General features: G+C 56.5%; 1 protein-coding gene across 2 annotated transcripts; it reads left to right on the top strand.

Annotated features, from left to right (window-relative positions):
* The first annotated feature begins 2391 nt into the window (after positions 1–2391).
* Positions 2392–10459, top strand: NAGA (alpha-N-acetylgalactosaminidase). 2 transcript variants are annotated; one of them, XM_036098292.2, is made up of 11 exons: positions 2392–2467; positions 2894–2984; positions 3786–3921; positions 4570–4741; positions 5222–5399; positions 5752–5846; positions 6521–6682; positions 7964–8161; positions 9015–9062; positions 9227–9370; positions 9830–10459. In XM_036098292.2, exons 2-11 carry the CDS (start codon positions 2969–2971, stop codon positions 9962–9964), a joined length of 1284 nt encoding a protein of 427 aa, XP_035954185.1. In that variant the 5' UTR covers positions 2392–2467; positions 2894–2968; the 3' UTR covers positions 9965–10459. The 2 variants fall into 2 exon arrangements, with proteins under 2 accessions (XP_035954185.1, XP_035954188.1); XM_036098295.2 differs by lacking the exon at positions 9015–9062.
* Positions 10460–10921: the final 462 nt, after the last annotated feature.

The following is a 10921-nucleotide window of genomic DNA, read 5'->3' as shown; positions in this document are numbered from 1 at the left end:
CTCCAGCCCCCTCATCCCGCCCGGCCCACTTTTCCCACAGAGCCAAGCCTGGGACGGCTTCGGCCCGGCGCCTCCTCTGGGCGGGCTCCTATCCAGCCCGCGAGGCCCGGCCGAGCTTCCTGGCGACTCCACCCGGCCCCTGAAATTCTCGCATCTCTGTTTCTGGGGGTTATCCTTCTCTGCTTCCGCCACCCCCAGCGGCCTGCCACCCACCCGCGGCCCCCAGGCTCTGCCTGGAGTCGGGCTGTTTGGCAGGCTGTGAGTGAGGTTTGCAGGGGTGCTCGACCGCACGCCGGACGCTAGGGTTCCGACGGCCCCTGGCAGCGGTGAGGTCGGAATATCTGCCCGTGAACTTGGTGGTTCCCAGCTCAGAGCTCTAGCTTCCCAGTTTCCTGCGGCCTAGAGTGTTCTTCCTTCTTGCCCCTACCCCTCGGCTCTAACGTCTTAGGGCTCCTTCACATCAGTTAGGTCTCAGCTCAAATGTCCCGTCCCTGACCAGGCGAAGGAAAGTAGCCTACCTTCAAGTCTCTATCACGTCCCTGCGTTGTATTTTCATTATAGAAAATTCCCTATATTCATGCTTTTATTTCCTGTTATCTATCTCTTCCACTACATTTTATTCAGTTAATAACAGAAACCGTAATAAATGTGTTAGAAGGGAATAAGTGGTATGGAAAATATAGGAGGGTCAGGGAGCTTGGGAACTGCTAGAGTAGCGAGGTTGCAATTTCAAATAGGATGGTCAGCGTAGGCCTCACTGAGAAGGTGGCCTTTGAGAAATACTGTAAGGAAATAAGGGAGCCAGTCATGCCAAAATCTCTAGGAAGAGCATTCCAGGCAGAGGGAAGAGACCTGTCGTGTGTTTGAGGAACTGTAAGGAGGACCGTGTGGCAGGGAGGCAGGGAGGAGGGGAGAGCGGTAGGAGATGGGGTCAGAATATGTGGATGGGGCTTTGTAAATCTGTGAGTCTCTAGACTAGGATGAACAGCCATCACAGGGTCTGGAGTGAGGCGTGATCTGAGTTATGTTTTATTTTTTTATTTTATTTATTTTTTTTAGCGAGGGAGAAAGAGCCTTCCAGCAAGCAGGGGCGGGGTGGGGGGGTGGGAGGCAGAGGGAGAAGGAGAGAGAGAATCTCAAGCAGGCTTCATGCTCAGCAGAAGCCCAACCCTGGGCTCCATCTCACGACCCTCTGAAATCAAGAATGGGAGGCTTAACCTACCGAGCCACGCGGGTGCCCCAACCTGAGCTATGTTTTAAAGGAGTAGTCTGGTTGCGGTGGAGAGAACAAATGCAGGTGGAAGCCGATGGGTGACAAGGTTGCTGCAACCAATAATCCAGGCAAGATGTGATGGTTGCTGGGAGAGCAATGAGAGGTGGGTTTTGAAGGCAGAGAGCAACAGGCTTTGCCAAAAGACTGGATGTGGGGAGTGAGGGAAAGGGGTGGCAAAGAGGACTCCGAGGTTTGGGCTTGAGCATATGGAGAGTTGCCATTACCTGAGAAATGGAAGGTCTTCGGCGTTCAGTTTGGGGCCAGTTATGTTTGAGATGCCCAGTGACCATCCAGGTGAAGGTGCAGAGAATAAAGTGTTTGGCACCTACCTAGTAGTTGCTCAATAAATATTTGATGAATGAAAGAGAAGGAATGTGCAGAGTGCGTGCTTGGGCCAGTACAACCTGTGGCTGGCCCAGAGTGTCAGGTAGGGGAGGAGAGTCTCCTGGCTTTGCAAAAACAGTGCCCTACACCTGGTTTGCTCTCCCCCACCCATCTTTGTCGTAATGCCTATTCATCCTCGACTACCGTTTTTTTTTTAAAGATTTTATTTATTTATTTGAGAGAGAGAGAATGAGAGAGAGCGAGTACATGAGAGGGGGGAGGGTCAGAGGGAGAAGCAGACTCCCTGCCGAGCAGGGAGCCCAATGCGGGACTCCATCCAGGGACTCCAGGATCATGACCTGAGCCAAAGGCAGTCACTTAACCAACTGAGCCACCCAGGCGCCCTCGACTACCGTTCTTGAGTGGCTTATTTTGGGTCGTGCTTCATGGCATTTCCTCACTTCCTTTTAATAAAGCAGATATTCACGCCATACTATTTACTAAGCGTCTACATTGTGCCGGGCACTACGCTTGCCTTCAGGGACCCCGCAGAGGTGAAAGGACTACCCTCTGCGGGAGCCGTGGTACCCAGGTCACCCAGTTCTTAAACCCGCTCGGCTGGTGCCCGCCGGGGGTGGGCTCAGAGCCGGAGCTCGAAGGGGGCGGGGCTTTGGGAGGTTCGGGGGAGGGCTTATTGAGCCCACAGGGGGCGGGACATGACGCTGCTAGGGGGATTCTGATAGGTTCCGCCGGGGAAGGCGTGCCGCCGTCAGGCTCCGCCCCTCTGGAGCGCAGTGGGCCAATCGGGTTACAGCAGCGGTCGGCTGCCTCAGAGGCGGAGGTGGGTGGCGTTCTGTGGGCGTCCGCAAGGTGAGTTCCGTGAGCGGGGCACTCTGGGGGAGGGACCCCGCTCTGGGGCTGCTGGGCTGCGGTCACTGGGGGCCGGGGGGCAACCCAGACCCGGTGGGAGTCCGAAGCCTGGTCCCAGCCCGACGCCTCGGTTCTTCCCCGGCGTTCCAGAGGCGATCGCTGTCTTTTTGTGGCCCCGGCCCGGCGGAAGACCGCCCGTGGGCGCTCGGGGTTCCCAGCACTACAGAGAGGGTGGGGTCTACCGTCTAAGACACCTTGTTCAGTATTTCTGAGGCCTCCCCAGGCTCGGGGAAGTGATGGCTGGGGGCCGGGGGTGCTGGGCAATGAGGGCGACTTCGGGACGGAGTGGGGGGTCCACGCCCAAGGCTGAGGGCGGCGGAGCTAGCGACGCAGTAGTGACCGCAGTGCTTTTCTAACGTTTCATAGCTTCCAAAGTCCAACGTATAAAGCTGGTAAAAGCAGAGCAGATCTGGTCAGGTCTGAGACGCTGAGTCCAGAGCAATGTTGCTGAAGACAGGTACCTACGCGGGTGGGGGTGGTTTGGGGAGGGCAGGTGACCCGTTGGGGGTAGGGGCTACCTGGAGGAAGTTCCAGCCCTCTGGTGTCTGGGCCTCCTTCCCTGATGTGGGTATGTGGGGAGACATGTTCCTCTTATTCTTGGAGCTGGGCCAGAAAGGAGATCCTCCCCACGGAGGAATCAGTTTCCCTCCAGAGGCCTCTTCCTTTCATGTCCTCTCTCCCTCAAAGTGCAGAGCTCCTATTTTATGTGTTATCAACATGGCAGAGAACAGCCCTGTTAGGTCAGTACAGTAACTTTATCTTATAGATAAGGAAACAGGCCTGAGGGGCAAGGGTTCACCCAGGTGAGCTGGCTAGGTGCAGGTCCAAGCTGGCTGACCCCTTAAGTCCTTCTGAGGCCTCTTGGGGCGGGTCTGTGGTGGAGAGCTCTGGATGGGAGACCCGGAGTCTGACTACCGTGTTCTATCAAGTTCTGTGTATATGGCGGGAGCTGGTCAGGGTATAGAAAGGACGCAACCTCAGGCGTGAGTTTTTACGAATTCCAGCACTGCTGTGGGGACAGCAAGTGGGGACTCAGGCCTCAAACGCACTGCCCTGCCCCAGGTACCGAGAGCCCCCTCACTGAGATTGCAGGGGCCAGCAGTTGCAGGAAGAGCTAGTTCTACCTGAAGCCCAGGAGTCTGGTTCCCCTAAGGTGAAGGCCAGCAGCCTCTGCAGAGCCGAACAGCATATGGATGGGGTGGCGTCAGGGCTGGGGCTATGGGAGCTGCTGACGGTCATCCTTCCAACCCCCCTGCAGTGGTCTTGCTGGCCCTGGTGGCCCAGGTGCTGATGCTAGAGAATGGGCTCCTGCGGAAGCCACCCATGGGCTGGCTGGCCTGGGAACGCTTTCGCTGCAACACCAACTGTGACGAGGACCCAAAGAACTGCATCAGGTGAGGAAGGCCCGCCACCGCACAAGCCTTGCTCAAGACCCAGCAGAGTGGGGGCAGAGAGTGGAGGGTCAGCTAGAAAAGAGGGCAGGGTCAGAGCGCCCCATTCCAGAGAGAATGCAGCCGGAGGTGACTTTTGGGACATCTGAGACAGCCTGTGACCTGCTGGGGGCCTCTCTGGGAACTGTCAGGCCTGTGGGGCAGGGGCATTATGGTGGACCCAGACCCAGAGGTCACTGAAAGATAACTGTGAAAGCCAGGCTGGCTCAGTCTTTTTTTTTTTTTTTTTTTTTTTTTTAAAGATTTTATTTATTTATTTGACAGACAGAATAGCGAGAGCAGGAACACAAGCAGGGGGAGTGGGAGAGGGAGAAGCAGGCTTCCTGCCGAGCAGGGAGCCCGATATGGGACTCGATCCCAGGACCCTGGGATCATGACCTGAGCCGAAGGCAGACGCTTAACGACTGAGCCACCCAGGCGCCCTAGGCTGGCTCAGTCTTGCAAGCCTGGGGGCCCAGCCACTCCTTTCATTCCACCATGATTATGGTTCTTATAGCCTGGATTCACACTCAGATTATCTGAGAAGTCTGAAAAGCTCTTAAGAAGGGGGTGGGGAGTGACTGAGCTGCCCCATCCCCTGCCTATCACCAGTGAGCGGCTCTTCATGGACATGGCCGACCGCCTGGCACAGGATGGATGGCGGGACCTCGGCTACACATACCTTAACATCGACGACTGCTGGATTGGTGGGCGTGACGCTAAAGGCCGCCTGGTGCCCGACCCCAAGCGCTTCCCCAACGGCATTGCCTTCCTGGCTGACTATGTGAGCCCCACCCCAGCCCTGCCCTTTAGGTGGGGGTCCACACCACACCCTCCCCCACAGCCACCACTTCATTTAGGGTTCATTTCCACAATCCCTGCTTAAGAACTCACAGTCTGTTGGGGGAAACAGATAAATGAACAGCTCGTTTGGGCCCACTGTGGTGGGTAAGAGCCAGGAAAGGCATCTTATCCAGCCTGGGATTTCAGATTCACCAGAGGAGACGATTCTTGAGCTGATACAAGAGAAATGGTATTTGAGGCAGAGGGGATGGCAGAAGCAAGGCCTAGAAGCCAGAAACTGCCAACGGGAGGTGTGTGTTGGGAGTGAGGAGGACCATGGTTAGCAGAGGCCAGGCCGACGAACTGAGACCCTTTCCTTTGGACAGTGGGGAGCCGTTGATAGTTTCATAATGGGGCCTGGTCAGATGTGCCTGTGAGGTGGCTCCCCGCCTGAGCCCATGGTGTCCTCAACCCTCCACAGGCTCACTCCCTGGGCCTGAAGCTGGGCATCTACGGGGACATGGGCAACTTCACCTGTATGCGCTACCCAGGCACCACGCTAGACAAGGTGATTCAGGACGCTCAAACCTTTGCCGAGTGGAAGGTGGACATGCTGAAGTTGGATGGCTGCTTTTCGACCCCTGAGGAACGGGCCAAGGGTGGGTCCTAGAGCTGGCTGGGGACCATCAGGTAGACGGGGAGGGGCTGCCATGGAAAGCTCACAGGTGCCCACCTGGCTGAACTTGAGCTCGTCTGTCCATATGGCCTCTAGGGGGTAGTATTTCCCAATTCCCTGCACCCAGAGGCTGGGGGGATTCTTGCCTCCCAGGCTTCCGACAGATGGGTTGGCACCATGCCCCACCAAGGAAATGTGTGCAGCTCTGGGTACGGGGGATGCACCTCCTCTTTTGAGTCTCAGTTTCCTCACATTTGGTGGGAGGTTTGGGCTGAGGCCTCAGATTTCCTCCTGAGCCTCCTCAGTCCTAAGATGTGGGGGTTGGGCTTCTCCAGGGTACCCCAAGATGGCAGCTGCCCTGAATGCCACAGGCCGCCCCATTGCCTTCTCCTGCAGTTGGCCAGCCTATGAAGGGGGCCTTCCCCCAAAGGTAAGCCATTCTGTGCACCTGCCTGGCAGTGCGCCCCACACCCAAGCTTCCTCGCCTCCTGTGCACACAGGGCTGCTCTCATCATAGTTGCCCATGTGCTGATTTGTGGGTCTAGGAGAGGGTTATAAGTACCCCGGGGGGGCCTCAGCCAGCCCTGGGTCTAGAGAAGAGAGACACTTGTGAGGTGGGCTGAAGGGATGGGCGTCCAAGGCATAGGAACCACATGTCATGGGCTGACACACATCATCCAGCAAGTGGGCAGAATCCTGGTTGTACTGAGTGGGCCAGGAGGTCCAGAAGGCTGGTGAGGCCAGGCAGGTGGGGCTGAGCCTCCCCAGGGGCCCTTCAGCACCTAGGACACTAGAAAGGGTGGGATCAGACCAGAGGGAGAGTGCTGGCAGATGGTGGGACTCACTGAGAGAATACAGGGGTGGGAGTGCGATGGGGAGGGTTGTGGGTACACCAGTCTGGGCCCATACCCTGGGCTTGGCCCCAGGTGGCATGAGAGGGCAGGGGAGGCCTTCCTCATCCTAATCTGGCTCAGGGCCTGTTCTCTCCCCACTCCCCCTCCCCTGCCCTCCGTGTCTCCTGCTGAGGCTCCTCAGCCCCTATGCCCGCTTCCAGGCAGCAGGGCGTGACTCTGGTGCTGGACTCTGCCTTCCCCCACCATCCAGGTGAACTACACTCTGCTGGCAGAAATCTGCAACCTCTGGCGCAACTATGATGACATCCAGGACTCCTGGAGTAGCGTGCTCTCCATCCTGAACTGGTTTGTGGACAACCAGGACATCCTGCAGCCGGTGGCAGGCCCTGGGCACTGGAATGACCCAGACATGGTACCAGCATGGAGGGGGATGGCCACGACAGAGCTGCTCCCCACTGCCCTGTGCTGTCTTCCTGGATGCTCACCGCCAGGTTCTAGATCAGTGTCTCTAAAACGTGTCCTTGAACCAGCTGCGTTAGACTCACCATGGGAGCTTGTTTACCCATCTGATCCCAGGGCCCCACCCCCACCTCTTGGATCAGAATGTTCGAAGAGGGCCTCGCAATGCCCATTGTTAACCATCTTCCCAGGCAGTTCTCATGTTTCTTGAAACCTGAGAACTTGGTCTGTAGTGACTCTTGTGTGACATTAGTCCTCTGGAAGGTGAAGATCACGAAGAGTCCACACACTCTTGCCATTCCCTCCCTAGACTGCCCTGCCCTGTGCCCTGGTACCCTCCTGCAGAGCCTCTATGGGCAGAGTGGGCCCCTCGTACCTGCCTCACTCAGAGCCCTGGTGACTTAGATTTTTTTGCAGTTTATCTTATGACTTTATAGCTGTCTCTTCATTCCAACAAGCATTTACTACCAGTGATGATTATCACAATTACATTATTGTACATGTTATTATTACATAGGCCAGATAGACGCCTGGAGAAACAAATTGGCCTGCTTTGGAGTTTTAGTTCCTGCTCTGCCACTTATCCTTGGGAAAGTGACTTAATTTTTTCTGTGCTTCAGTTTTGTCAATTGGAAAATGAGAATAGTAGCTACCTCATATATGGTTGCTGAGTACTGAAATGGATGATCCTTTAAAATGCTCGGCATAGTTTGGCGCACACACGATGATTGTTCAATTGGTATCACTAAGTACGTAACCATGTTGCGTTAGCAATGATTGTTTGTGTCCAGTCTGTGGACTGGTTGCCCTGGGGTCAGGAAGTCCCCCTTGGTCCTGTCACCTGTGGCTAGGGCAGGTGGGTGGCTAGGGGCAGGAGCAGGGACTCTGTCCAGGTCTGGTTACCTACCGCTTCCACTCTGACTGTATTTTTTGACGTTGGTGTTCCAGTTTATAAACGCTTTTGGCAAGGGGATCCCGTTGGATCATCTGAACAACCTGTGATGTGGCCAGAACATATTATCACCCCATATTCTTGGTGAAATAAAAAGCTGAGGCTCACAGGGAGAGTGCTCGCTAACCCCAAGGCCACGCCGCTGGGAAATGGTGTTCACAGACCAGGCCCCACAGGCTGTCCTCCATCTCCTCTTGCCTTGGCTACATGTGTAGGGTTGGGCCTCGTGCCTACCTCCCTGGAGAGGATAGAGCTGAACGCTCCTCTCTTCTCTGCCCCCAGCTGCTCATAGGGAACTTTGGCCTCAGCTTTGAGCAAGCCCGGGCCCAGATGGCCCTATGGACGGTGCTGGCAGCCCCCCTCTTCATGTCCACCGACCTGCGTACCATCTCTGCCCAGAACATGGACATTCTGCAGAATCCACTCATGATCAAAATCAACCAGGATCCCTTGGGCATCCAGGGACGCAGGATTCTCAAGGTACTGGGGTGTGGGGAGAGGGAAGGCGAGGCCCAGGGACTGGGCTCCCCTGAGAACAAGGCTGCAAGCCTGGAGGTCACAGAGGGCTGGGCCTCTGAAATCTGCTCAGCCCTAACTTCCTGGTTGCATTCAGTCAAGGATTCTACTGGGAGCTGCTCCAGCCATTCCCCCCTTTGCCAGAGCAGGACAGCTCATGGGATCTGGGGAAGAGACGCATCACCCCACAAGTACACACGGGACAGTGGGGCCCCTCGGGTTGGAAGTACAAGACTTCTGCACACGTCTGTGATGTCTGGCAGAGAACTAGGGCTTCCCTCCTGAGCTTAGGAGTTGTTTGAGCCAAGGAATGCAACTACTACTAGTACTAGACTAGCATTAACTATTGAGAACCTACTGTGTACTGGGCGTTCTGGGTACCTTTTCTCAGAAGGTGAATACTCCTTCCCTGTTTTACAAATGAGGAAACTGAGACTTGAGGAGTCTGAGTAACCCAAGGCCACACAATTAGTAAATGGCACAGTAGAACTTAACTCCAACAGTAGAGCCTCAAAGCTTGCACAGATCCTCACCTCTCTAGTTAAAAGAAATCCACACAACTTAGAGAAGGCACATGCAGAACTGGTGATGCCCAGAGGAAGTAACTAATCCCTACCGGAGGGGCTTATGGTGGGACCAGGCCCAGGGACCTTCTGGAAGGTGGGGCTTCACCCTCCTGGCTGCTCAGGGCAGAGTTCATCGCTCTTGCTGGACAGTGCCCTCCACTCCAGCGCCAGCAGCTGCCCACGTCCATCCCTCCCCTTATCCTACGAGCTCTCTGGGACAGGACCTCATACAGCATTTGTCTCTGTTCTAGCATGGGGCCTGGCACACAGGAGGGGTCAGGGAGCATCTGCTGAGTCAGGCAAGAATAAGTTGGGGTGCTGGAGGGCGGGGGTATCCCCTCAAACTTCTGCATGACATGGAAGTGCGGACTGGGGAGACCCAGAGCTCAAAGGAGGGCTAGGGTGGGGATTTCAGGGCCTGCCTGAGCAGGGAGGCCAGCCGGTAGCCACGTTCTGTGCCCAGGAGAAATCCCACATTGAAGTGTTCATGCGGCCCCTGGCCAACGAGGCCAGCGCCTTAGTCTTCTTCAGCCGCCGGACAGATACGCCTTATCACTACCACACCTCCCTCGCCCAGCTGAACTTTAACAACTCCAGCACGTATGAGGTGAGTACCCTGCTACCTGCGGGGCTGCGGGCTCCCCTGGGGGGGGCTTGCTGGGGGTGGTGCGCACTCACACGGGGCCTCCCCTAGGCCTTGGACCCTGGGTCCTCTGGCAGGAGCCCAAGGGGCGGCTGCAGGCATGCAGGGCTCTGCTGGTACCCACTGTGCAAACCGAACTGCTCTGTATACTTGAGGCCTGTGCTCTGAGGCTGCGTCCCCTTATTGGCCAGTCCTTGCCAGCACGTTCCTCAGGCTGGCCGTGGGCTGGGGCTTTCACCACTGCGTGTTGGGCCACTGCTGGCTTTGCCAATGGAGAAGTGACGGGAGGTGCAGGGCTCTCACTTCTGGGGGGCACCCCAGAGGCCCACCACAGACAGGCCGAAGTCCAGGCTTTCCAGCCCTCGGAGGGGGCTCTGTGCAGCTGTTCCTCTAGTGGTTTTGTGCCGTCTCCTCCCACTGCAGGCCCAGAACGTCTACACGGGTGATGTCATCAGTGGCCTCCACTCTAAAACCAACTTCACAGTGATCATCAACCCCTCAGGGGTGGTGATGTGGTACCTGTACCCCATCAGGAAGCTGGGGATGCCCCAGCACTGAGGAGCTGCGACACGTGACAGGCCGTGGCGGCGCTGCTGAGCCCAGGCTGTGGAGCCGCCACGTGCCGAGGCCAGCAGGCGGGGTTCTCTGATACCCAGGCCCACTCGGTGACCCACGTCAGACCCAGAGTGCAGTCTCAGGGCCAGGGTCCATGCCCTGCCCAAGTGTGAACCTTCCTGGAAACGTCTTGGGGCGATTTCCCGTGGCATTCCTGGCTTCTGCCTTGTCTGCGCGGCCCCACAGATGTTACTGAACAACTCAGCCAGTCTCCTGAGCCCCCGCAAGCAGGGGGACTGATACCCTCCGACCTTTTTGTTCACTCTGAAATCAGGATTTGGAATTTTTCTTATGATTAGGAGTGGAGATCTGACCTCTTGTCAGGAACTCCCGTGAATTGTGTGGTTGGTTTTCCTGCCTGGAGAAGGCCTCGCAGGCTGACACCACCTAGGTAACCTTGGTTCCGTCAGGTTACCAATAAAGCTGTTCTTTAATCGAGTAGTTGCAATATGGACCTGGGGCCACGGGCACCTTCAGTGAGGGACTCTGGGTGGCAGTACACAGGGTGCTGGTTTCAAATCTCACCTCACATGGAAGGCGTGTGGCATCTTCTGGCTCCTCATTTTCCAAAGTGACCCACAGACTGTCCTTCCTAGACCTGCCAGACGTGCCTGTCACCAGGGAGCCATCCTGCTCTGCCCAACACAGTGGTCGTGCTGACACAGCGAAGCAGAGTAGCAGTGTTCCCAGGCCCTCTGTCTTGTGCACGCCTTCCCCACCCCATTCGGACTCACTCCTCGGCCCTCCTGCTGCAAGAAGACCCTGATCTGCTAAGGATTTTGCGTTATTGCTTCAGGCACCTGTCAGCTCACGTCCCCCTTTCTGACAGGGCTTCATTCGGTGGTGCCCCGGAGTGGAGTGCCAGTGAGGGGGTCAGCTAGCTTCCTCCCACAGGGCCAC

Source organism: Halichoerus grypus, chromosome 6 (genome assembly GCF_964656455.1).
Source record: "Halichoerus grypus chromosome 6, mHalGry1.hap1.1, whole genome shotgun sequence".
Taxonomy (NCBI): domain Eukaryota; kingdom Metazoa; phylum Chordata; class Mammalia; order Carnivora; family Phocidae; genus Halichoerus; species Halichoerus grypus.
The sequence above is the reverse complement of the archived record's forward strand: the minus strand, read 5'-3'. Positions and strand labels throughout refer to the sequence as shown.

Excerpts from the sequence above, each read along its gene's own strand:
- NAGA (XM_036098292.2), top strand. Across the intron at positions 9,063-9,226 it reads GGGAGCATCTGCTGAGTCAG|GAGAAATCCCACATTGAAGT; the intron begins GCAAGAATAAGT and ends TTCTGTGCCCAG. Across the intron at positions 9,371-9,829 it reads ACAACTCCAGCACGTATGAG|GCCCAGAACGTCTACACGGG; the intron begins GTGAGTACCCTG and ends CTCCCACTGCAG.